The following is a 27,807-nucleotide window of genomic DNA, read 5'->3' on the forward strand; positions in this document are numbered from 1 at the left end:
AGGTGAAGTGGAATTCACCAGGAAACAAAGAGCGAGGATTGGCATTCAAGGACAAAGTAGATAGCAAGTTCAAAGTCACAGAGGCATAAGGAATACATTGTGTATTACCTAAGGCAGTTTTGCTCATGAGAGAATAATGATGGCTGAAGGCTTCTAAACTTTGATGACAATCACTTCTCCATTCTGATCCACATGGAAAGATCAGAAGAAGCAAAGAGTTAGCTAGATTCTGAGCAACAGAATCAGTCAGTGTGTCTGTTTCCTGCCTTCAATAGATGCCCATCACAGATGATAAACCCAACTATTTAGCATAAAATATAAACCCTTAATGAGCTGGTCCTGCCTGCCCAATCCAGCACCACCCCGAGCTGTTCCCTGAGTATGCCAGGGAACATTCTCCTCCATGTGCTTTTGTACATCTTCTTCTCATCAGAGACACTCACCTCCACTTTCTATCTGATAAACTCTTTGTCTTTAGGACTCATCTTGGGGGTCTGCTTCTCAGTAACTATTTCTGGCCCTCTAGCATGCTTCCGTAGTGCCTTGCACATAATTCTACAATAGCATTTTCATAACACTGGCATGCGTTATGTTTACTTGTTTACATGTCTGTCCATTTACTCAGCTGTGAGTTCCTAGAGGCCAAGTACTCTCAGAAGGTAGATTATAGAGGTAAGTGCTTGGGCCCTGGAGGCAAGCTGCCTACATCCAAATCCTAGACTTTTTCTCTAAACAAACTAAGTAAACTTAGACAAGTTATGTGCCCTCTCTGGGCCTCAGTTTCATCATTTATAAAATGGGAATAACAACAACATCTACCTCACAGGATTGTTAAGTGAGTCAGATAGAATGACTCCTGTTATACAGTAAGCCCTTAATAACTATTAGTTAATAATATATGTGCTTCCCTTATTTCCTGTTCAAAAAACTTTGTTAAAGGAATAAATTTTTCTACTATTTCATACTGCTCCATATTGATACCAAATTCTATTTAGCTTTTGTTTTATTAAATCACAAAAAGAAGACTCACCTCTAAACACAGGGGTCAGCAGAAGTTGGTTTACCGTTGTTTGTATAAAAAATAATACAATAATTAATAAATAATAATACAAAAATAAACCGTGTTTTGTGTATTCACAACTGTGAACCACTTTTGCCCACCTGTGTATGTACTTACATTACAATTGGTTAAAGTTACACAGGACCTTTTCTTTCCGTTGCCATTGGCCCAGTGGCTGAGTTGGACATTCCCCTGGCCTTCTAGCAACCTCCACATGGGCCGGCCACCCATTTACCCCACAGCAGGGCAGTTCTGTTTTAACGATTTATGAGGATTTATCATCAAGTCAAATCTTGATAGCTCTGCTAGGATGGCATGAGGGACGACAAAAACAGGGTCCCTACAGTAGAGGAGCAAACCATAAGCAACCTTGTTTAATGCTAAAGCAAAGCAAAATTACTGCAATCATGAATCAGTTTTTTTAACAGCTTTAAAGAGGCATTGTCTAAGCCCAAAAACTCAGCTGTCACAGTGTTGGTACAAAGTCTGTGTGTAAAAGCCCCAATGGAGAAAAAAGAAAAGAATCAGAACACATAGAACAATGTGCTCAGGGGGCGAGCAAGAGGTGGAGACTAGCTTCCAACCGAACCCCGAATTTCCAGCTAAGACAGCACTATAGCCAACAGGGGCACTGGGTACTTGGTTAGAAAAAAGGACAACACTTAGGCCATGAAACACTATAAAGGCCACACCTGAGAAGCCCAGCGCCCTTACGGAGTCAGCCTGGCTGGCTGCAGAGGGCAGCGCAGGCCTTGCTGGCCCAAAACCCCCCTGGAGGGGTTCAGCTCCCAGCCCAGACTCCCGGCCCACCTTCCCCCTTCATGCTCCTCCCATCCTGACACTAGCTTTCTCATCACCCGTCTGCACCACCCCTGATCTTGTCACTGCTGTACCTCAGCTTGCTGGCCCCTATTCTCGGTCTAGACCCTGGCTCTAATGGGGCTCAGAATTCGCCAGTTTTTTTTTTTTTCCCACACTCACCCGAGGATGTGTTTTTATTGATTTTAGAGAAAGAGGATGGGGGTGGGGGAAGAAGGGGAGAGAGAGAGAGAAACATCAATCAGTTGCCTCCCGTACCCGCCCCAACCAGGATCAAACTCACAACCTAGGTATGTGCCCTGACCAGGGGTCAAACCCACAACCTTCTGGTGTATGGCATGATGCTCCAAACAACTGAGCCACTTGGCCAGAGCAGAATTCACCAGTTTTTAAATCAATGTCTGGCAGTGACTAACTGTGCCCCAGCGCCCTGGTGAAACCTGTGCAACCACATTCCTTACTGGAACGCAGGTGAGTACACTTTCACTTGTTAGGATGAGAAGAGGAAAATCTAATTACTTAAAATTAATCTAATTGTTCTTTAAAACTAAGAGAACGACCACACCATATGACGGTGTATTTAACATTCTTATGAAAGGCAGTTCTCTACTTACAGGTCTCCTAGTCGCAGAACCTTGAACAGAATGATAAAATTCTGGCTGGACTCGGCTGTTCTTCTTGATTCTTCGTTTCCTCACTGAATTTTCTTGCTCGCTCTGATGGTGAACCTCCACCACAGGCTTGGCTTCTTCCAGACGGGCAGCCGCAGCCGCTGCAGCGCGCCTTCTAATGTGCCGGGGGCTCGCTCTGAATCCCTGCGGGGGGGAACACAACCAGGCGAATCCTGGTTAGTCCTGAGTTTGTTTGGAAATTCTCTGGGGCTCCTTATGCAAAGAGCTCCAAAAGCCACTGAGTTCAATGAGATCACTTACATTCTCAAAGTGAGACAGGGAAGGAGGCTCAACATGCCAGTGAGATTCGTCCACCAGTGTTCTCTCAGGCACCTCAGTGTTTCAAGGCCCAGAGTTATTCCACATTAAGAAATGTTTTCAATCTGATACAGCCCAGAAAAGGGGAGCACGTTGCTTTGCTTATATATATAGATATCAGACTACAGTGAAGAAGGGTGTTTCCACTTAGGCATGAAGCAGGGCATAGTCAGACTGAGAATCACACCAGAGTGAAGAGCCACTCTACACTGTGGAGAGCAGGCTCTTTAAAGGAGGAAAGCAGAAATGCAAAGCATCATTATAAAATACCGTAAGATGAAGCTCTAAAACTAAAGGGAGGCAAATCAGTAAAGTGCATGGGTATTTGGGTCAGATGAGCCGAGGTCCAAAGGCTGATCTGTTCATTATAGCTACACATTTATTAAGCATTTACAAGTCTAACTTTTCTAACCTAAAAAATGAATAGCATTCTACTCAAAGCATTTTTAGGTTTTAGATAAGGTCATATATGTAAAATTCTAAGCACAGTATCTGGCAAATACCAGGTGCTCGATAAAATGTTAATTTCTCTTCTCTTTTAGATTAAGGTGAATACAAGGACAACTTGCTAGACAGTGAAAACAAGTTCAACTGAGCCATAAAATGCACTCGGGAATGTGCAAGTGACTTTGGAAAATATCAGATAATTACATGAAATAGTGTCTGTCCGACATAGCTACAATTTACTGAAGAGCAGAAAAGGAAGTCGAACACAGAGTTCATGAACATACCAGAAGGCGTAATCAAGGGTGAAAGTGGGCAGCGGAGGACTCTCCGTGCTAGCAGATCGTGGAGAAGAAATCAATAAGTGAAGCTGAGAATAGTCTGTATTTGGCTTCATTTTGAGTGGGTGGCACTTGAAGAATGAATAGAATTTATATTCCAGGCCAGGGAAACAACATAAGAAATAAATGAATAAGTAAAATGATAGATGGATGGATGGATGGACGGATGGATAGAATATTTATGTACCAATAAGAAACATTATCTGATGATGTGCCAGGATCCTCATACAAGCTACACACAAAGTATGGTGGGAAAGAAGAGGAGATGAGGCGTTAATGCTCTAAGGAGAGCTTCTCTGAGGTTGTGGGTCTTCTGAATTTTAAAAGATGTATAAACACCTAAAGATTACAGTGAAAGCACAAAGAATGGAGAGTAAGAATCTCAGGGAAGAAGCAATATGACAAAAGGCCTGAGTGTGATTCTGTGGGATACTGAAAGATTAATGTGCACAAGGGGTTTTCACTAAGGAATATGGGGAGGTCTGGAGTCTGCTTATGGAGACCCTGAATACCTGGCTGAAGGATATGAAGGAGACAAACCTAGGGTGTGGCCCAGAGTCAAAAGTAGCACTGAGGTCGATAGAAATAAATAAGGAGGAAATGCAAATGGATGTGGTCATAGTTTAGGAGCTTTCTTCTCATCCACAAACACATAACCTGTTCCCTTCCTTCCTCTGTGTGCACTTAGCTGGATCCCCTTCAACCCAAAATAGTCCCAGATGATCCCCATAGCTCCTACATAATCCATATGCTACTAAAGCAGCTGCCCATGAAGAAGATAAAGGAGAAGAGAGAGATGACCCACTTGCTAAACTGTGTTTAGAGCAGTTAAGACCAAATGGGTAGGAACTAACAACCACATGGGCTGCTTTTAAATATGCTGGTTCCTGGACAATACTCTCACTACTCCATCTCTCGCTTTCTCTCTCCTCCCCTCTCCTCTCTCCCCTCTCTTCTTCCTTCTGAGTTAGAGTCACTAGGGATAAGGCCAAGAATCTGATTTTTTTGACAAGCTCTTCTAATTTTTCAGCACTTTGGAGACAGAACCTCTAGGAGACAAAGTTTAATCTAACCACTAGGTGGCACTAACTTTCACAGCCCTTGCACTCTAGTTGGGAAATGTGTGCTGGGAGAATTAACAAAGTATTTGATAATATGCTAGCTTCTGTCATAGCGAGATGAGTTGACTATATGTCTTTAATAAAAATACAGATTTTCTTTTTATTTTGAAAGATTTTATTTATTTATTTTTGAAAGAGGAGAAGAGAGGGAGAAAGAAAGGAAAAGAAACATCAATGTGTGGTTGCTTCCTGCACACCCAATACTGGGGACCTGACCCACAACCCAGGCATGTGCCCTGACTAGGAATCAAACCGGTGACCCTTTGGTTTGCAGGCTGGTGCTCAATCCACTGAGCCACACCAGCCTGGGCCAGATTTCCTTTCTTTTATGAATAATAGGCAACCAAAGTTTGCTTAACTTATTACCAATAGTCCTCACTGGCCTACAAATTTTAGAAACACTTAGGTAAAAACTCCCTACATAAAACTCCCTTCAACTGACAAGAAAAAAAAAAAAAGATATTGGTACAGCCATTCTGGAGAGCAATAACCCAGTCAATCCACATCCCTGTATCTACTCTAGAGAAATTCTTCCAAGTATCTCTAAGAAGATATTCAAGCATTACTTACAAAAATTAGAAACAGTTTAAATCAGTCTTTCTTAAACTTCAGTCATTTTCATTCTACACTCATTTGTCATCATCTGACCACTACCATGTCGGCCTCCGTGATTTCTCTGATATCCAAATACACGTGTACTATTTTTAAATAACTTTTTATAAGCGCTGTAGTATAATACTCAGACTTCAGCAAGACTATCTGGGTTCAAATACTGCCTCTGTCACTTCTTCATTGTGTGATCTTGGATAGTTACTTAACTGTTTTCTTGTCTGGAAAATGGGGTTCAAAATAGTACCTATTTAATAGCAATGCTGAGAAAAAAATAAATGAACTAATCTATGTAAAGGACCTAGAAAAGCATCTGGCATATAATGTTATATGTTTTGTCTATAATTATGATGTGTATGAGTTCTATGAATAAAACACATTCTTAAAGACAAAACTATGTTATTAATCAGATGTAACAAAGAAAATGAATCTCTACAGGTTTGCCTTGCTGACAGACACATGCGAGGTACTGCTGAGACACCAGACACTCCTGATTATTAGGAGAAAGTTCTTTGCTCCAGAGAGTCCCAGACACTTACTCTCCAGTGAGTCAAACTATCTGGGCTTGAATGCTGCCTCTCTCATTACTTGGTGTGCGATCTGGGCCAAGTTACTTCTCAGATTCTTCATTTGTCAAGTGCATATAATAATATCTCTCAAAGAGTTATGATAGTGTTTAAATGAAATAATCCACATTAGGTACTCAGAATAGTATAAAGATTACAATAATAGTAGTCAATAAATTATCACAATTATTACCATTTCACTTCCTGGCTGTTAAAGCAGCAATTCACATGCCAGCAGTTCAGAGCTATGACTGCAAACACTATAAACAACAAGAAGTCATCAATAAGCCACCTTTCTTATTTCTCTAAACCACTGTATAGAATTATAGATCCTTGGTTTATCACACTTGCTTGCCCTAAGCCACAACTTTTAACAGAAGGAAATTTATTTTAAAACAGTAGGTGGTGCTATAAGCTCTTACAAGTGTTAACTAGATTTAATGGCGTGAATATAGAATCATCCCTCTCTTGTTTGATCTTGCCTGGATACCCTTTAACCAATAGGTGATGGACACTTGGAGGTCTCTCGGTAGTGGACTTCTGCCATTTTTTTAGGTTACTCTATTTTATCAGCACCTTTTGAGTGCAGTCAATGAACTTGAACAGGGAAAAATTATGTCTTTATTTTCACTAACCCACTAATGTAGCCTTATTACTCAATTACGAATGTAGGACATAAACCTGGTGTCATTAGCAGTACCTATGATTTTTGCCACCAAAAAAATGCAAATACTTAAATATTAAATTACAATGGCTGCAGATATTTTGAAATACCATTTGTACTTGGTGTTACTTTGAAATCACAGTATGTAGTTAGTAAATCTGCCACTAGATCTTGTTATTTAATACATTAATAAAGAAGTACATATATTGCTCTGTCAAAAAAGGTTTTTAATACCTCAGAATTATATTTCAATATAATTGGCATCTTTTGTAATTTTGTTTATTACTTTATACATTTTATGTTACTTTTAAGAACTCATTTTTTTAAATTTATTGATTCAACAGAGAAAGAGGAAGGGAGAGAGAAACACTGCCTTGTTATTCCGCCCATCTGTGCATTCATTTGTTGATTCTTGTGTGTGCCCTGACCAAGAATAGAACCCACAATCTTAGTATATCACAGGACACTGGAACCAACTGAGCTACTTGACCAGGGCTATTATTTTATACATTTTAAAACATTCTGAGAATGAGCCCATGAGTTTCACCAGACTGTCCAAGGGATTTATGGCATAAAACAGGTCCAGAATACAGAAAATCTCAGAAATTTCCATGAAGAATTTATGACAAGAGATTACTAGCTGCTCACTAAAATCCATATTTGCCTCTTTTTCTTGGGGACAAGCTCAACTACATTTCCCAGCCTCCTTTGCAGAGCCATGTGACTGAGTTCCAGCCAATGGAACCATGGGCATATATAAAGATGCCATTTGTGCACCTAGCTCATAAACACTTCCACAGCCACTTCTTCATGCTCCTCTCTTCTGACTAGGATGACCTTGAAAGCAACCTTGAAAGTCACATATAAAAGATGGCAGTGCCTTCATCAGTCTGAGTCCCTGGAAAACTGCATGGTGGAGGTCGTTCTGCCGACCTATTCACCTACCCTGTACCTTTAAATGAGCAACAAATATATTTCCATTTTGTTATACACTGAAGTGTATATTTGCTATACGACTGTGCACTACTCTAATCAGTGGTTCTCAAACTTTATCAAGCATCAGAGCTACCAGCAAGGCTAATGAAAGCACAGATTGCCGGGCCCCTCCCTTGGGGCTTCACCTGAGAAAATGGAGACGGGGCTGAGAATTTGCATGTCTAAGGAGTTCTCGTGTGCTGCTGATGCTGCCATCCCAAAACTACAGTATGAGAATCCTTACTCTAATACCAGGGCCTGCCCCGACCTCGCAGTTAGTGAGTGATTTCGGTCATAATTTAACAGAGGGGTTACATTATGTCCAGGTTGTTGGGGAGCAGGGAGGGGAACCGTGGAAGCAGCACGTGAGCCTTCACTCCTGAGGGATCCCTGGGAGGTGCTGATTGAAATCACAACTAGAACCATGAGATAGTCTTTCCACACCCTCTGGCAACAGTAAACAAGCGAGAGGGTGCCGGCATACATTGCCTCGGAGGCAACTGGGCAGCCGGCACATGAACATGGTGATGCCCCACGCAATGACACTGTGAGGGCTGGCAAGCTTGGTGGCTGTAAGCCTCAATTGGCTAACAAGCTGAACACCTCTGTCACGCATGGGTTTGGGGACTAGACATTAAAAGCAGAAAGTGCACAGGAGGTCTTTCTCTTTCCATTCTCCTTGTCTGGTCAGGGGGACTCCAATGTTCTTGGTCCAGGAGGCCCTGAAGACTGTGTGGTCTGGGGCCAAGCCCTGTGCCTTTCCTGCACAAAAAGCCGCACGGCCCCACTAGGCCAGGCGCAGGGACGTACCAGTGAGCCGACAGCCTGAGGGATGGAACACAGCACTGGGTCGGGGGCCAGCAGCCAGAGGAAAAGAACAGCACACCATGACAAGGCCGTCAGCATGGACAGACTCCAAAAGATACCTGGAGCCTAACTGTGACCAGGAACCAGCTAAGCCTACCACCTGTATTTTCCGAAGGATGGAATATTTTAAATGGGCGAAGGGGTTCCAGGCGCGTCCTTGAACTGAGGTGGCAACGGATGGAGGGGTTCTATGCCTTTGAGTATTTCAAAGGAAATATGCTTTGAGGCAGAATCCATTATTCTTCCAAATTTGCATAGCCTTTAAATAACCCCTTTCCTTTTTCACCAAACCTTTCCTTTTCTGCCTCTGTAATTTATGAGCAGCAGGTAGGAGAACCCCAAGTGGCTTAAGGTAGCAATAATAACACTATTCTCCAATGGGCTGTGTGCAGCAGGACCCTCAAGATTAAAGCAACTTTGTCCTTTGTGGTTTTAATAATCCTACATTAAAAGAATGTCCATGGAAGCCACTCCGTCAGCTGGATAAGAACATAATGTATCTAGAATGACCTTTCTGTTTTCAGAGAGGACGACACACAAAATAATGAGGCAAAATGTTTTTAATTATTAATTTACTTTCTAATTATTAATCATTCTTTGGTAAAGATCGCTGGTTCCTATTTTGAATATCTGCAAAGTCTTTTGTATGGTAGGCAGTTAGACCGACATGAGCAGAGCAAGGACAATGGGCCAGGTATGGAAGGTCACAAAGACAGAAAGCCCTGGATGCCTAGCAATGGGCAAAAATGGGAAGACAAGGACCTCGCACCCAGGGTAACGCTTCCTCCCCCAGTACATTGCTAGTCATGGGGTTTAGACCCCCTGACCTTTCATATCACTGGCCATGTGGTTCAGACCCTCCCCTGACCTGCCCTCCCCTGGCATGTCACTAGTCATGTGGTAGACCCCTTGAAGGAGGAACAAGGGGCCTAAGCGTAGCCTCAAGTGACTCCCATTAGGGCCCTGCAAGACTCCTCCCTTAAACATTAATAGGGATAACAGATAGGCCTCAGGTTCAGTTCAGCTCTTGGTCCAGAAATGCAGCAAAGCCAGACAAGCGATGCCATGGCTGAGATTAGGACCAGCTGCCTTGACTAATGAACCCCTGTCCTGGCGCCAACCAATCAGACACTATGATCCTGAAAGGACACACCTGGAAAGCTGATTAATATTCTACTCTGATCCTCCCCTGAGATCTCAAGATAAAGACCCCCAAGATGGAGGGCCCAGTGAGGCTCCCGCTCCCAGGGGCACGCCCACACCTTTCCCCTCCCTTTCTTCTCCCCACCTCCCACCCCCGGCAAATTACCTTCACCTTTCTCTTTCCTAAGCTCCAAGGGCCCTTCTTTTGCCTCTGTCACTAGTTTCCTGAGCCCATGCCCATCTGGCTCATTTTCCCTATCTCTGTGACTTTCTAAATAAACGTTCTCTTATAGTTTGAGTCTTGGCTCTGAATTCTTTTTATCCAGAACTCAAAAACTGAGGTTGCTGAACCAAGATCCAATCAGTGGTGACATTCTGGTGCCATTATTGCCGCCAACATAAGGAAGTATACACTTACATTGGACATGGTTTCACAGGCTACTAATGCCGTGTTTATTTTAAACTGATTGATATTATATAAACTGGTTAGCAGTTTCTGCTGACCTGAAAATCTGACTGGTGGAGGTTTGATGTCTTTTTAAATTGCAAATGAATTACAACTTAAATGCAGTTTTGTAAACAGAAATCTTTTTCAATCTCTCAGTCATGTCTATCATTCCCTTTTGGACATAAGTTTCTCCCCCACACACAGTTCCTGCTGCTGGGGGAGTGTGTTTTATACAATAACACCCCCACCTTCAACACCACCAGGTCGTGGTTACTTGGTCAGAGTCTATTCCCTGAGAGTTCGACAGAAATATCAACAGCCTGGGCCACTAGCACAGAAGCTGAAACTGAAAAAAAGTCATGCTGTAGAGAGAGATATATATACACACACACACACACACACACACACACACATATATATATATATATGCAGAGCCTAGGATTCTTATTAAAATGCAGACTCTTGACTTTCCAACAGTCTCCTAGGGGATCTCAATGTTGTTGGTCTACAGACCAAACTTGGGGTAACAAGCTGTGAGGCCTGATGAAGACTGAGGGTAAGAGTATAGAAACCATGGTGAGGAATGAAAAACAACTGATAGCAAAAGGAAAAGGAGCAGCTAGTGGAGTAAATCTGAGTCCTTCCTTTGGCATTTCACCACAGCAAGGAGACTTGAAATCTACAATCAACTTTCAACTCTGAAGCCAGACCCTAGTGTGGACCTTTCCCTTAAAGTCCATTAAATTACATATATGCCCTTAACAACATGTCCTAAAATATCTGATTCTGCACTCAAATGAGCTTAAGACACAAAAAATGGCCTCCATGGTAGGAAAGAGAAAAAGAATAAAAAGAGGCTTTGAGGTTGAAACTATTTAAGATATAGTGCCTTCTCCTTTAAGGAACCTGAAGTGCTTTTTAAATTATAACTTAGATTAACCTAAACAAGGATCATAGGGCACACTCAGAAAACTAACTATATTCTCCCTCCTGGCTGTCCTTCAAACCCACAAAAAGGGGTTAGTTTTCTCCAAACCCTACATAAAATTGGGGGTAGACCCTATAATTTTTCTGATTTTTCTTAGACAGTTGAAAAGTTTTCTAGCCACTTCTAGTCACCAAAACAATGCCATTCCAATGAGATCATATCACTCCTCCTGGTTTCCTCTTGGATAAGGCTTCGAGTGAGTCCAGGTTCTTTCTCCCAAGAGACATATAAGAAATACTCATGCATCCTTTGCCCCAACACATTCTGGGATGGCAAGCTGTTCCCAGCGCAGCCACCTCTGTTCACTCAACCATCAGAGCAGCAGTCAGACCCCATGTCTGGGCTTTTGGAACTGTAGCATGTGGTCTGTCCCAGCCTTGGCACACAGACTCTGAGGACACGAGTCAAGCTTTCCTAGTGGTTTCCTTAAAATTGTTCTAAGACTTAAGAGGACTTAGAGCAAAACTAGGAATTTTTCCTGTCTCTAAACCTGAGCTATCCAATAGGGTAGCCAATAGCCACATGCGGCAATTTGCATTTAAATTTTAATTAATTAAAACTAAACTAAAAATTCAGTTCTTCAGGCCTACTAGCCACATGCCAAGTACTCGATACCCAATGTGACTAGTGGTTATTGTAGTGGATGATGCAGATGAAACATTTCCATTATCATAGAAAGTTCTATTGAACAGCATTGCTCTAACCTCTCCTAACTGGATCCTCAGCCTTCATTGATATAGCCTAAAATTGGTGATAGGTGACTATAAATGTCAGGGTAGGCTAACTGCTATAGCAAGCAACAGCAAAATCTCGGGATCTGTACACAATAAAAGTTTCTGTCTCTCTCCCACACAGTCACCATGGATCAGCGAGGGGTAAGTGCTCTGTTCCGTACGGTCATTTAGGGCACCATGCGTATTCCCCCTGTGGCTCGTGAGGTCCTCTGTGTCCTCTCCACTCTGCTAGTTTATGGGAAAAGAGCCAAGAGTGTGTGGATGGTTCCAATGGGCCAGGCTGGCAAACAGCACATATTGCAAACACCTTACATTTCATTAACTGGAACTCAGTACCTGGCCACCACCTAACTGCAAGAGAAGCTAAGAAACGCAGGTAGGCCATGTGTTCAGAAGGAAAGAACACAGATATTGGTGAGCAACAGCAGACGCACTACAGAGCTAATGGCAAACCCAATATTACAACCACTGTCTTTATGAGTTTCGCACAGGAGTCTAGCTCTTCTCTCTGGCAATGTGATCCTTATCAACTACAATAGTTAGGGCCTCACTCAAAACTAAGACAAAAAGATGTCCATTTACACATCTTATTACATAGCCAAACATAATTTGAGCCTCAGTGACCTAATACCTTTCAATATTTTCAGCTGGTTAACTCTATTTAACTCTAATTCTTTACAGTTATATAAACAATAATAGTAATTTCTAGTTATCAAGCATTGTCTTGGGGCCAAACACTATGCATGCATCATCTATTTATTTCTTGTATTATTCTTAGGAGGGAAATACTATTTTAACGCCTATTTTACAGATAAAAAAGAGATACTAAAAAGTTTGCTTAAGACTTCGTATCTACCCTAGGATTGAAACCCAGGCAACCCTACCTGTGCTCTCCACCAGGGGTCAACAAACTATGGCCCTCGGGCCAAAGCTGACCCACTATCTATTTTACAAAGTTTTAATGGAATACAGCTATGCCCGTTAATGTACATATTGTCTGTGACTATTTCTGTTACAAAAGCAGGGTTGAGTAGGTGCAACACAGCTCATACGGCCTGCCAAGTCAAAAATATTAAATAGATGGCCCTTTACAGAAAAATGTTGACAACCTCTGCCCTCTCGTGTCCTGTAAGGCCGTGAGCACACTGCTTCCATCACAAATTGAAAAGTAACTTTGACCTGATGTTTTGGTCTCCTAATCTGTACTCTCCATCCACAACCTGAGCTATGAAATATAAGGTCAGTCTAATTTCATTTTGGCAGCCACGTCTACTCCATCTGTTTGTGGTTTCAGACAGATTAAACAACATCTGTTGTGCTGTTTCGTCAAACACATAGATGTTACTACCAAAGGATACACTTGCATTATTTTTCTAATAATAATTATGCTTATTCCCTGATGATTTTTTTACATTTAGACTGTCATTACCAAGCAAAAGGTTTGCACAAATTTATCAACTCTACTGCCTTTGGTACAACAGGATTCACGCCTTCACCCTTCCCACCTCCTGCTTGGGTTTTAAAGATAAAGGCATCAGCAGAGTGACAGAGAATAGCAAATTTTATGGGCAGTGGCTGTCCAGTAAGCAAGGCTTTTTCTGTTGAAACAGGCCTATTACTTTATTTGTCTTAGATGGAATTCATTAACATCACCTTTTGTACCAAAATGAACCATAAAAAAGAAAATAAATATGCTTGGCTTTTGAGAGATTTCTCAGAATATGAAACCTACATTGCATTGGTATTATAATCAAGTTAAAAGTAGCGTAGAAATCTATCCACAAAACTATACCAAGGACATTTTAATGGCTGCTGCGGAGCACAAGCCAAATCTCACCTCCATGAGGCACGCGCTCATTTCCCCAGCTGCTAGTTTTTTGCTGAATTCCTCTGTGGGAACTACACCCAGCCTGCTGCCTGGCTCAGGGTCATACCCACTCCCCTAGGGCCGATGCTGGCCAGTGGGAATGCGAGATGCTTGTCTCAGTTAGGAGCAACTCTTCAGAGCCTCTTAGCTCCAGAACTACCATGGGACCAGCCTGAGGCCTTTGCTGCATGTGCATCACCATCCAACTTCTCCCTGTGCCCAAACCCACATACCTCACTCCCTTTAAGTGTTATTCTGAGGGCACTCCCCCAGTCGATCTCCTGCACATAATCTTCTCTAAGTCTATTTCCCTGGGCAGCTGACCTGCAACCAACATGAAGTCTGATTTCCTAAAAGGTGCCATCAATAACTTCTAAGCCCTATTTAACATTCAATGACAGGAAAGAATCAGCAATTAAGAATATCTAGGAGACAGTAAATCCATCAGGCCAAAAAATGAGAGTAACAGCAAAATACTGGGCAGTATATACATCAAAAAGAAGTAGCAACAGAAGACAGAAGCAGCATCCATCTGGAGAAGCAGCATCCATTGGGGAGAAGGCAGTTCCAGAGGGAAGCTGGAGCACCTCTCAAAGCTAAGGAGGGCCAGTGAGGAAGGCTGCCTGGGAAACGGGAGCCGCAATCTGCTCTCACGCAGCTGGAGCTCAGCCCCTCTCAGCAACCAGGCACCCGGCCCTGGGCACAGACAGTCATGCGCAGTGACAGGCTCTATAAATAGCAGAGCAACCAGCAAATCCTAACCCAGCCTTCATAATTACAGACTGAGGGGTCTTATAGATGATTCTATAAATTGCATGCAGCCCTTTTCTGAGCAACCAACTCACAGACAATACCCCTAGCGACCATGTTTACAGATTAAAAACAACAACAAAAAAGCCACCGTTTAAAATATAAATACGTCAGAGACAATGTCCTTGTCAAGATAAGAAGCTAGGAAATATAAAATAAAGAAACATGTTTCATGGGATGGTTACCACGTCCCAATTGCAAATACTGAGAGGCTAAACAGCACCCAAACCGTAAGATTTCTGAAGCGGTAAATGGTCACACTATGCAAAGGCCATTAGTCACACCAAGCAAAGGCCACAGAAACCTGCCTTAAGAAGAAGGCAGCAACAGGGATGGGCAGGATGAGAAAAAAGGAGCCACAGAAAGTGCACAGGGAGGAAAGGTAAGGCAGACGGATGAGGCTGTGCAGTCCACTAAGTGTGCAGGAGAAAATGGGGGGTGGTAGGAGCAAGACGGGAAAGAAAAGATAGAAAACAAGAAGAAAATAAGAATGGGGCAAAGACAACTTGTGCTATTTGGAACAAGTCACAGCAAAGTCCTAACATGTGGTCACTGAGTCTTTTTCAAGGTCATCCTAAAGTACCTTGTAGTACCCATTATAGAATCAGTCTTTTAAGAAGCCAGCCCATTTATCAGTTAAGGCATCGGAAACAACTCAAGATATGGGAGGGGACAATGAACTAAGACCAAGAGGTCAAAATAAAGAAAATGCATATGCAAACTGAACTGCTATCCCCGTACACAAAGAAAGAACGGGTGGTTAAACTAACCTTACAACTAAGCTCTGTCAAGAGAATCCCAATAAGCTAATTAATCTCAAGTAATAACCTAGTCTTCAGGTCCAATTTAATCCCAGTAAGTTCCAATTTCTGTGATATTGAGTTTGACTCAATTCCTAAATTGAGTCAAACCCTATCATGACTCAGGCAGACTCAGCCACAAGGCAGATGGAGCCTCACTCATGCACGCAGCAGACAGGTAATGGGGACAAGTAGCAGCTAGGGCCTGCTAAGGGTCATGAGTAAGTACAGGCAAGAGCCAATGAGTCAGCAAAGACATCAGAGGCTCCAAGCGTCAAACCCTCAAAGCCAGGAGGGCAGGAACATTAGGGTACTAGATGATTAGTTCAGGCACAGCAAGACCTGGGCAGCCATAAGTGGTAGAGGCCCCAAGATCCCTAAGTGTCCGCCCTCTGGCTCGCCTCCCCTCCACTCTCGCACCTCCTCCAGGACCTAGCAGTGAAAATGTTCTTCATTTGGCATCTGTTCTGATCGGTCAATGCCCCCTTTCTACTGTTTTGACCATCACCCCTGCCAATATATAAAGTGAACGAAAGCTATTTAGGCTTTGAGGCTGGAGTTCAGCGCAGGATTTCAGGCCCCAAAGATGAGTGACAGTAACAGAACAGGAAAGTAAGGTAGTCTTTTACTGAGCCCCCAGGCCAGGAGTCAGAGGATGAATGCTTGCCAAGCTCACCATCGAGCCCCAGGCACAATGTCCGAGAAGCAAGCCTAAAATCACAGTGGACAGAGGCTTCCAGCACCAACTGCTCTGATCAGAAATGTCTCAGAGACATCACAGCTCCTGCTGAGGACACATAGAATAGGAAGGACAGACCATTCCTGCCCGCAGTCTGGAAGCTGAAACTTTGCCCCTGAAGAGACTAATTGAATGTGTATTTGGTCTGTGTTCAAGTTTTAAATGCTTTTCTGGCAGCACATTCCCTCTCAAAATCTGCTTACTCTGAAGACATACTTATCAGCAAGAAGGGAAAAAAAATGTTTTCATGGCCTACAATTTTCTGATAATTTATACTAAGTAAAGAGACAGAGAAAAAGGAACAGATAGAGCTACCAGGACAAGGGTCCAAACAAAGACGGTAAATTAGAGGTTTATACGAAATATTTGTGGCTAGTCCATTTTTACATCTTTATTGTGTATTTCTACTCTTTGACATATCATTTGGACATCAGTTAAAGCTCTGCATTATAAGTCACCTTGTACTCACTCTTTTTAAACCTAAGCTAATGTTACTGAATGGTAGCTAAAAGCTTTAAAGATTTTGTTACCTTCTTTTGCAGTTATTTGGGCAAGAGCTATGAATTTTTTTAACCTAGATCATAAGATCCTGTTGACATTTTCCAGTAGATTAATTTAAGTGGTGTTTATTTCAATGTGGCTTTTTTCACAGCATTTATCACAGTTTGGCCTATCTAAAATTTATTTGCAGATGTGAGGGCTCAGACATGCTTCTTTTTCCTTAGAGTCCTTCATTGTTCCTAACTATGTATGGCACAAAGTAGATTTTCAATATGTCTTGATTTTTATTTTCTTTGTTTTTAAAGATCTATTTGTCTAAAAATTGCAGCAAAGAACAAATTAGAAACTCAAACCCACCAAAAGGAGTATACCACACTCAATCTTTTAAAACTATATAAATAAGGAAATAAATAAATAAATAAAATCTTAAAAAAAAAAAAAAGAAATGGAATTGCCAAGAGATAGAAAAATCACACTGTAAAACTACCACCAAGTTTGTCTTTAAAAATGTTGAAACAAATTACATTTCTAGCACTATGAAAGTGTCCGTTTAATCCTATCCCCAGCAACCATGGATAGGATCTACTTTTTTTCCTTATTGTCAGTCTGATGGGCAAAAAACTAGTCTTAATTTGCATTTTTTATTTAGTAAGTTTAGAAATATTTTTATAAGCCTTTTGTTTTCTTTGAATTGTCTGTTCATATCTTTTGCTCATTTTCCTACAAGTTATATGCATTTGCCATATAGGTTTTAAGGAAGCTTTGTTATGTAATATGAAAACAATTATTTGCTATATATGCAGCAAGTATTTTTGCCTAGGTTGCAACCTGTCTCTCAATCTAGTTGTACAGAAGCTTATAATTCTTTTATTCAAAACTGCCAATCTTTTCCTTTATAATATCTAATTTTGTTTCCTAGAAAGTTTCTCCCAATGGCAAGAATATAAAATGTTCTACTATGTCTTCTATTCTTTAAGTCCTTTAAATGTATACTTATTGTCCATCAGGAATTGATTACATGCATATTTTTAATCCATCTGAAATTAATTTTTTTGTTAGTTCATGTCTTTTACTAGCCCAATACAATTACTTTTCTTCTGGTTTGTTGAAGCAGTAGGTCAGACAACATTTGCCACAACAATGTCTGTCAAAGTGGCTGGCCATAAAAGCACCAGGACCACACTCATCTGAAGGGCACTCCTGTCTAAGGCAACTCATTTTGCCATCCTCATCCACTTTGTAATATTTCAGGACAGCCAGCTTAACCTCCTTTCTTTTATGCTTATTATTCTTGGTTGTGGTGTAAGACTTCTTCCTTTTCTTAGCACCACTGTGAGGTGGTCTCAACACCAGATGAAGAGGGGACATCTTTTGAATGTTGTAGTCAGACAAAGCACACTCGTTTTCCAGTTGCTTGACAGCAAAGATCAGTCTTTGCTGAGCAGGAGGAATTCCTTCCTTATCCTGGACCTTGGCCTTTACATTTTCTATTGTATCCAAGGACACAGCCTTGACAATGATGGTCTTCTCCATAAGGGTTTTCATGAAAATCTGCATTTTGGCAGCGATTCCACTGTAGATGGTGTATCAGAAAGGGAGAGCTTGAAATTAATTTTTGACTACAGTGTGAGGTATAGACAAATACTATTTTCTCCCAAATGAGCAACAGCATCCACTGAAGAATCTATTCTTTCTCCAAAAAGTGTATTCACTTTGTTATGTTTTCTATTATAGAAAATTCCAAAATATAAAAAAGGTAAAAGTATAAAGAACTCTCAGTATTCATCACCCCAGCTTCAACAGCTATCAATCCATCTCTATTGATTTAAAATACCATTTATACTATTTAATAAACTTCTACATATACTTGGCTATATATCTGAACAATCCTCTGTTCTGTTCTAATTTAATTAATGTGGTAATACAATGATCTATAAACACTTAAATAAATATTATAAAAAACAATAGGAATATACTCTTTGTACTACATTATAATGAGATGAAAAGCAGAGTAAAATACAGGCCAACTACTACAACAAATGGATCCAAAAATACAGTTATCAGAACAAGATAGAAATTCATTTTTCTTACGGCCACTTCACAATTGATAGGTGGCTCTGATCAATGAGGTCACCCAAGGACCTAGGATCCTTCTCCCCTCAGGTATTACCAGTCAAGCTAGTTGAACCTGGCTCACCACCATCACAATTCCTTTCCCAGCATGGGAAGAAAGAAAGGCACTATGAAAGACAATCAGTTGTTTTTTAACATCTTGACCTAGAACGTGCATACCTCACTTCCACTTGGCCATTTGAGTTTAAAGGAAAATCCGAAGTACAAATATTTTCTTTAAAAACATAAAAAATAAGCCTGGCTGGTGTGGCTCAGTGGACTGAGTGCCAGCCTGCGAACCAGGGGGTTGCCAGTTCAATTCCCAGTCAGGGCACATGCCTGGGTTGTGGGCCAGGTTCCCAGTGGGGGGCGCACGAGAGGCAACTGCACATTGATGTTTCTCTCCCTCTCTTTCTCCCTCCCTTCCCTTCTCTCTATATAAATAAATTTTTTTAATCTTTAAAAAATAATAAATAAATAAAAACTAATGTTCTGAGATAGAAGAAGAGTGGCCATGACATTCCATTTCAAGCCAAACTTTGAATTGGTTTACATATATTTTGCCTGCTTTTTTTCATGGGGATTATGGATAATTGATTTCAGCATCTTAATGGTTTTCTAATTTTAAAAGCTTTCTTAGCATAGTACTACTGGACCGACAGGTCACAAAAATATGTAGGCAAAAGAGCATTAAATAAGGAGACTGTTACTACTCATTAAATCCTGCAGAGATTGGCAGAGCCAGCAGTCACTGGTCAAAGTTCACCCCAAACCTCTCAGGGATGGCAGAAGATGAGAAACGGAGAAAGGCACCAGCTTTCACAGGATGCCTGGTGATGGGGATGGGGAGGGAAGAGGGTACAAAGTCTAGGACAGGGAAACAAAAAGACAAAACTCCTCTACTTAGGTGTAGATACCAAGAAAAAAACAGAAGAGTTAAAGAATAAAAGAGACCTAGAGGCATGCGCTGTGACCTGGCTCTTCACAGAGCCTTGACCCTCCTCCCTCACCACCCCCAGAGTTTTGGAGTGTTCAGCCAAACCCCATACCACTAGAACTCTTACTGGGATCCAGTGTGCACTTATTTCAAGGAAAAGAGGCAGCGGGGTCTCCACATTGTGTACCCTTTGGAAGGAAGAAGCGTCCCCCTGGGGAAGGATGCTCCAACTGGAGAAACCGTAAGATCAACCCCCCTCGGTTTCATTCCTGCACCCACATTCCCCACTCCCTCAAAGGAGACAGAAACAAGCTCTGTGGGATAGAAATGAAAGCACTCATATTGATTTACAGGTAAGAGTTGGCCTTCTTATGTTACAGTTGATAAAACCAAATTGTCTTATCAAAAGGAATGACACTTCTGAGGTAAGGTTATAAAATGAGCAAATTTATATTGTCACCATCAAACAATTTTTCCTCCTTTGGGGGTAACGCTAAACTCTTTAAAAAGACTAATTTTAACTACGCGTGCGATTCAATAATAAGTATAGATAAGCATGTAAATCTTCTCCAAAACCATGTCTAGAGAACTCAGCATGACTAAAAATAGTTGAATACATCAATAAGAAAATGGAATATAAAAGATCTACCTAGAGAATACAAAATAAAGAATACATAAAGATGTATTTGGGGCAGGTAACATCAATAATGATAACAATATTTGTAGGTTCTTGAATAATCCTGATGGTTAAAGTGGTTCCAAAGAATTCTAAATCCTCCCTTTATCATTCAAACACAGATTGCCAATTAAAATTTTTCCAGCAGCTCAAGATGGGAAAAAATTCAAGCTAAACATAATCCCATGCTCCATTTATATTTATACTTTCCAGATGGAGGCATCATGGAAAGAGCTTTTATTTCCCTCAAACCCCTCAGTTTAATCCTCTGCTTTCAGGTCATCTCATCTCCCAACAGATCTATTTTTAGCATCCCTTATTACTCCCTTTGAATCCCTGTCTCTACTGTCATCATTTCCTGAAGCAGGACAAAATTTCCTGATGTAGGAAGGATAAACAAAAATTTTCTGATACAAAAGGTGAATTATAAAACTGCCAGAGGATTTCAGACTTGCACAGCCTTGAAAACTGCCTTTCTGACTTATCCTGATGCACATCTTCTGAGTAAGCAGATTTAGAAAGTGTGTTGCCAGAAAAGCCTATGCAATATAAACATAAATCAAATATAAATTAAATTCACTCTAAATGAAAACATTGTTTACTCTCATACAGTGCAACTGGATTATTAAAACTCACCTTTTAGCATCTGGCACATGGTACTGAAGTCCCTTCAGAGTCTATTTGTTCACTTGTCACTCATCTTTCTTTTTCTGCACTTTTGCTTGGGTTTCATTTACTCTATAATTTACCAAATATTTCTTGAGGCCTCCCATGTGTGCAGCACTGTACTAAGCATGGGAACAAAAATGAATACACACAGAACACACCCTTAAGAGCAACCCCTCCATTATGGATTGCAGACTAAACAACAAGTAATGCAATGAAGACAGTATGAAGAAGTATGCTCAGGAGACATTACTGAGCAAATGAGGAAGCAGTCAGTTCAAGGGGGTGGGTGAGGAGGGCTACCACTGTGTGACAGAAACCAGGGCCACAACTTCAAAAGCAAGTGAAGATTCAGCACAGTCAAGGGCAAGGCAAGGCCTGCTGCTTAGAAAGAAGAGGATGCATAAAGGCACTGAAAATAAATGATGAGCTAGAAGACTAGAGATGAGATCAGAAACTTGAATGAGGTATTATTTCATCTTTTCTTTTACCTGATGACCTGATGTTTTGTTTTGTTTTGTTTTGTTTTGTAAGAAGGCTGGAGACCTCCTAAGGTTCCTGAGTGGAAAGCTTATTAAAACTATTTAACTGAGTCAATGGGAGGAAACTCACCTCAACCTGGTACCCTTATACCTCACCTCAAACAGGAGTGTACTTCAAAAAGACAAAGGAGATGCAAAACATACAATACCAGGACCCAAGATTCTGTCATGACCATATGCATAATTCTACCATTAAAATGCAAATATTTCTATTCTGGGTCATATCTCAAAAGTTGCATCAGTTAGTAATAGGTAACCTCAGAAGGGACTGGCTTCAAAATAGAATGAAAAGAAGAACAAGTAAGAGGGAGAACTACTTAGAGACATAAGTATACTAATTATGGGTTTAAAAAGGCACAAGAGACACATCACCTACTACACAGCTTGGTTTGGACCAGCCCTGGTGGTAGCCCAATAAGAGAAAATGACAACATATTATAAAGCCTCAATAATTAAAACAGACTGTTATGGAGGGTCATTTGATAATACTTATCAAGACTGAAATATATAAATTCTGACCCATATTTCTCCTTCTGAGAGGTCATTCTAAGGATACCATCTTTATGCACACATGTAAAATGACTAAGGTTTTACATTTAAGCATCATTTATAATAATAAAAGATTATAAAATTACCCCATGTCATTAATAGGGGGATGGTCAATGCAATCGTATTGATGGATCCAATGGAATACTACATAGCTATAAAAAGTAGAGCACTCTCTTCAGAAAGCTCTCAAAGAAACACTAAGTGAATAAAATGAGATTTAAAACAGTTTATACAGTATATTACTATTCACACAAAAAAGAAAAAAATATTTTTATTTCCTTGTATGTGAAAAAATAAACAATGAAAAGAATCACAAGGAACTAAGGACAAAAATTATCTAAGAGATTTCCTTAAAACTGAGGAGCATTACGGGATAAAGAATTCTCACTGATATATTTTCATGTTTTAATTTTTAATCATGTCAATGTTTTACCTATGCAAAAATTAAACTAAAATTAAAATAAATAAGCAATACTGGAATAGCAAATGCTGCCAAACTAAATCTTTAACCCCTATAGCAAAGAGATAACAACACTCAAAAAGTTTTTCCTGTTACCTTTCTCTACTCCCCTAATTCTCTTACTAAAACCTTAGGTGTAGCACCAGGTGGAAAAAAACAACAGATAATAACAACCCAATTTATCCTTTGATTCTACACACAAGACACAGAATCTTTCAGAAAAAAAATGCAGGTATAATCAAAGAAGAGAAGAAGGAAGCATCTACCCTACTTTCAATGAATGACAAATTTCTAATAGGATCACACATCAATGTGAAATAGAAGAAAAAGAGTTCTTCAAGGGTTGGGGCAGGTCTTATTCAACCTGATTTTATTTCATTAAAACTTCTGACCAATAAAGCTCAATGGATTCGGTTCACTTCTGGTGAGACCCAGCCTTTTGGACTAATGGCTGTGGTGGATACTGGATGGGTAAGGAAAACAATGAGGAAAGTTGAAACGGTTTTCACAGCCTCAGGTCTCTTGTAGATCTCAATAAGGCCCAGCCCAAGGGCCTATACCATACCCTTCTTTTACAGGGTTCTATTCCTAGGATCTACTCACATAGTTGCAACAAAGGTATTAGCTAGATTCTAGCTGCTAGAAGGATCTAAAGTAAGAGTTAGTAACACTGAAGAGGCAACCTGAAGGAAAACTCAGGCATAGCTTCCTTACCTTTTCCAGGGGCCCTCGCCCCATAAAATGTTTTTTTGTGAAAGCTCAAAAGAAATGATGTGCAGAAGTCACATGAGAGACTTAGGTTTCAGGTCCAGAAACTAAGAAAATCCCAAGTAATACCTCCCTCTTTTGTATACAATCTTCTAGAACAGAGTTCCACAATTCTATATATGTTCCTTGCTTTTTCTTTTGCTTTTTTCCCTACATAATAAAAGGCTATAAATGGGCTTAAATTGAGGGATCATTCATTTCAGGCTAAGCATTGGCTCTTTCGTCTCACCTGGTGATTGGTTTTTTTAAATATCTTTGTCGATAGTGCATAGTGTTATAGTGTATGAGATCTAATTTCCTTATGTTCCTTCATTCATATTTAAAGAGATATAAAAAAGAAATAAAATATTCAAATAATTGCACAAACACTGCTGAACGAAGACAGCAATGTTGCTGAAACTGTTTTCAGGCACGCAGCTCTCAAAATATTCCTTTGTCATGATAGAATGACATAATCGAAAATCCTGGCATGAAAACCTTTTTAGAGACAGCATTAATATACTGCACTACTGAAAGGAAAGGTTATATACAGTCAGAAATCTGAACAGGCAAGCACCTCCTTCTATTGTGGAATTCAAATTTCCAACACTTCCAGCTGTCTCCCCTTGTATCTTTTATAATCTGGAATGAATTAGGCTGACGTGATTATCCTCTAATTATATCTAGCTGCATGCTTCAGTATGGAAATGGCATTCTGACTGGAGTTCAGGGTACAGGTTTGGGTAAGAAAGGCAAGGGGTATTTTAGAAGCTGAGGGGCACGCTGGGGTAGGGCAAGCCCCTGAAGAAGGTGTTCTGGGAAGCCAAAGAACAGGGTACCTAGAGGAGCAGAAGAGTAAGAAAGGCGGAGGAGGGCAAACAGTAGAACCTAGTTTCAACCACTTTGTGTTTTCTCAGAGATGCCCTAGTGACTCCAATTATTTTACCCACTTAATCCCATTCATCCATTCATCAAATATTTACCAAACATCAAATATTCAACAAATAGTGAGTAAGTACGTTTTCCATGCAAGGTAACACACAAGGCTATGGAGACAACATATAAGCTATATAGAACCTGCCTCCGGAAGACAGATGTGTAAATTCTCCTCTCTGGTGCTCTCATCCAGCCCCAGAGAGGAGAATGTTTGGGAGGAATAAGGAAGGATTGTGAGATAAAGGGAAAAAAGAGGTGATGTTTAGTCCTCATTTTGAAGTATAAGTTGGCATTTTACACACACACACACACACACACACACACACACAGTAGAGGAATTCCAGCATGAAAACACAGAAGGGGAGCGTGAACATGGAGAAGCTGGGCCTTGTTTGAGAACTGTATGCATTAGAGGTAGGTTGGAGTTGAGCCTGAGAAAAGGTGTGTGAACCCTGGAAGCAGTAAGAAGCCATTAAGCAAAAGGAGCGGAAGACCAGATCTGATTATAGATAGCTAACTCTGTCAACAGTACAATAAAGGTGAACTGGAAGCCAGAGCCAAGGAGACAGGATAACAAACTATTTTAAGAGCCAGTTCCTGCATGGTTCTGGCTTACAAGCTTTATATTTGTAATTATATATTACGTCTTTCCAGCTGTGCCCCTACCACTTATCCTTCGAACAGGTACATTCTTAACAGTGAATGGAGGCACTAATCAGACAGAAGGCTAAAATAGCAGGCGTAAACTCAAACCCTCCCTCGCAAAGGAGATGGTAAAGTCTTTCCATCGTTGGCATTGTTAGCTTAATACATATTCTGATCCAAGAAAAATGGCAACTCTGGCTTTTCCATTTAGTTTCTGTTTTTTAATGTACTCTTTGCATGCTCTGAGTTTATAAATTCTAGCATATTGGCAGTAAATGTTTCAGCTCAAGAGGGGACCGGTTTACTAATTTGCCGAGCATCAGCCCACCAGTGCATTTTACTGGGGCATGCGCATGGTCTCCATCATCAAAATGGAAGGCGCGCACGTGGTAGTTCTCCCAGCGTGGCTGTCTCTGCCACGGAGTGGGCCTGCAGGCTGGCCCTTCCAGCTACCGTTAACAGGCGCTCATTAATTTGAATATACATTACTTTGAATATAATCTTAAAAACATAATTTGAAAACTGTGTATTCTTTAAAAATGTTATAACATATTCCAAAGCCAAATACTGATACCCATGGAGAGAGTGTCCTTTGGCGGGGGCGGGGGGTATAAAAGGGTATGCGGGAATAAATGGTGATGCAAGGAGACTGGACCTGGGGCAGTGAACACACAATACAATATATAGATGATGTAATATAGAACCATACACCTGCAAGCTGTATAATTTTGTTAACCAATGTCACTCCAATAAATTCATTTTTTAAAAAGTTTCCTGTTTCTTTGAACAATATAGATAATAAAGGTATCAAATATACATAAAAACCATTTTTTGTACTTTTCTAAATTATTCCCATACCCTCTCCTTATCAGTTGGCAGTATCTCTCTGTTTTTCCAAGCTACACACACTACTTCAGCTTTAATTAAAACGCGGTTGCCATAGTTTCTCAGAGAACAGCTCAAGGCATGCTGGAGTCCATTATTTTCTTGAGGTTTGTAGAGAAATTGTATATATCAGTAGCCAGCCAAAATTTCCCATTTTTACTTCCCACCCAGTACAGTAATACTATTCAGACACAGAATTAGGTATTCTAAATATTTTAAGAGAGTGTAAACAACTAGGAATGCTATTTAAAATTCAGCCTTTGGTTTCTTCTGCTCTGCCACATTGGTGGGTAATGTAACCAGCAGCCTGCAGCTTAGGCAAAAGCAGCAGACCAAGGGGCAATTCAGCCTAACACACACACTGCACCTGTGGGAAACCCTGGAACATCTTCTTTCTAATAATAATGAAAAAAATGCATGGTACTTACATGTTATAATAATCATATTGATTTATACTTTCTAATAACTCAGAAATGTAAATTCCAATATGCTTGTAAAAGGAACTCTCAGAAAATAGGTTAAGTAATGGAAAATAACTTCTTTAAAGATTCAAAAATTAAAAAGTGGTGCTGAGGGGCCCTGGCCAGTTAACTGGTCAGGGCACATACAAGAATCACCCAATGAATGTATCAATAAGTGGAACAACAAATCTCTCTCTCTCTGTCTCTCTCTTTGTCTTTCCTTTTCTCCCCGCTCCTTCCCCTCTCTCTCTAAAATCAAATAATTTTTTTTAAAGTGGAGCTTAGGGAACCTTATTTCTTAAAGCTAAAACTTTTATTCCATCTGAGTCCCTACCCTGCTTTCAGATGGCAATTACCACCATCTCTAAGTCTTGAAAAGCAAGCTCAAAGGTTATTCTGAGCTTTCAAGGTTAAAGAACGTAAATTAACACTAATCCCTATGAACTTTAGAAAAGGCAAATGCCAGTTCAGCTCCTGGTAATTCAGCCTTACTCTCTTGCTTCTAGGTAGCTATGAGCATGTACTGTACAGGAAAGGACAGGGTTGAAATTTCAGCTCTGGGAGCCAACTGACCTTAGGCAAGTGATGATTAAATGAGATAGGACATATGTAAAGCTAGGAAAGCTCTCAGAGAATGGCAGCTAGTATCATTTCTGTATAACTAGGTCATCTCGGGACAGGATGTGGGGCAAGATGACATCTCACTATTTTCAGAAAAGCTTAAAAGCATCCTGCTTCTTCTGACTATCATTTTAAGAGCTAATATAAACTACTTAATTATACTGATGTTTACAACTTAACTATTTTGCGTATCATTTAACTTCCTCATTCTGTATCACTAAACTTCTTTTTATTCTCTCTTTTCTGCACAAGATGAAGAGATTCTAAAAAGTACTTGAGAGAGATTTCTATTTCCAACCCGAAACACAGGGAGGATAAGATGCACTAAGCATGTTAGATTATTGGTATTTACTAATGAATAAATGCATGATGAATAAATGAACATTCTACCGTAGCTATTTATGCTACCTGTCCCTTTCTTTTTCACTTCAATAGGCCTAAGTACTTTTTTAAATGACATTTATTATTTTCACTGATTCTCACAATGATCTGTAAAAGATATAATAGGTATTACTGTCTCTAGTTTACCAAAAGAGAAAGTAAACCTCAGGAATACAAAGTGACTTACCCAAGGTAAGCTAAGCAACAGGACTTGACCTCGGGTCTTTTACCACTAAGTCAGGATCAGCCCCACCATTCTACTCGACTTGTTCAGGATCCTGTCCACTACACCACCGCCTTCTCACAGGGCCCTAGCACTGCAGTGTGGTGAAGGAACTCTGAGAAACATCTCCCCAGGGGGACTTTGTACCACCCCCACCCCAATTCTTGAACATGCACTTCTTCACTGTTAAAACAAAACAAACAAACTTGGAGCACATCAGCCTGAAGGGTATCTCCTATGCTGCAGGAAGGAGATCTGAGCTAGAATTTCTAATTGTAGATTGTGGATTATGGAAGACTTTGTGAATTACTACTTCTCCAAGTGTCACTGGTAATTTACAGAATGTTATCTACATCTCATGCCTGAAAAGTGGTAGGAACTAATGCTCGACCTGCCCTGCCAAAGGCATTACCAAAGACAAATTTTCACCTAGTAGAGATTTTCAAAAATAGTCCCAATCCTATCGAGACAAAGATATCTA

The 27,807-nt window shown here is 40.5% G+C and overlaps 2 protein-coding genes across 11 annotated transcripts in view; both read right to left on the bottom strand.

Annotated features, from left to right (window-relative positions):
- Positions 1 to 27,807, bottom strand: part of DST (dystonin) — a 427,647-nt gene that overhangs the window by 376,536 nt on the left and 23,304 nt on the right. For all 10 annotated transcript variants that reach the window (XM_054569508.1, XM_054569506.1, XM_054569525.1 and 7 more), the window contains exon 3: positions 2,494 to 2,694. In XM_054569508.1, the coding sequence (XP_054425483.1) occupies positions 2,494 to 2,694 (201 nt within the window). The remainder of the gene's footprint in view (positions 1 to 2,493; positions 2,695 to 27,807) is intronic.
- On the bottom strand, positions 17,572 to 18,042 carry LOC129067544 (ubiquitin-40S ribosomal protein S27a-like). Its single transcript, XM_054569526.1, has one exon. It carries the CDS (start codon positions 18,040 to 18,042, stop codon positions 17,572 to 17,574), a length of 471 nt encoding a protein of 156 aa, XP_054425501.1.

The sequence above is a fragment of the Pteronotus mesoamericanus genome, unplaced genomic scaffold, assembly GCF_021234165.1.
Source record: "Pteronotus mesoamericanus isolate MK-2021 breed Mesoamerican mustached bat unplaced genomic scaffold, CSHL_Meso_final contig_20, whole genome shotgun sequence".
Lineage (NCBI taxonomy): Eukaryota > Metazoa > Chordata > Mammalia > Chiroptera > Mormoopidae > Pteronotus > Pteronotus mesoamericanus.

What these genes read in the sequence shown, in the direction of transcription:
- LOC129067544 (XM_054569526.1), bottom strand. Translation starts at nt 18,042, where the DNA reads ATGCAGATTTTCATGAAAACCCTTATGGAGAAGACCATCATTGTCAAG.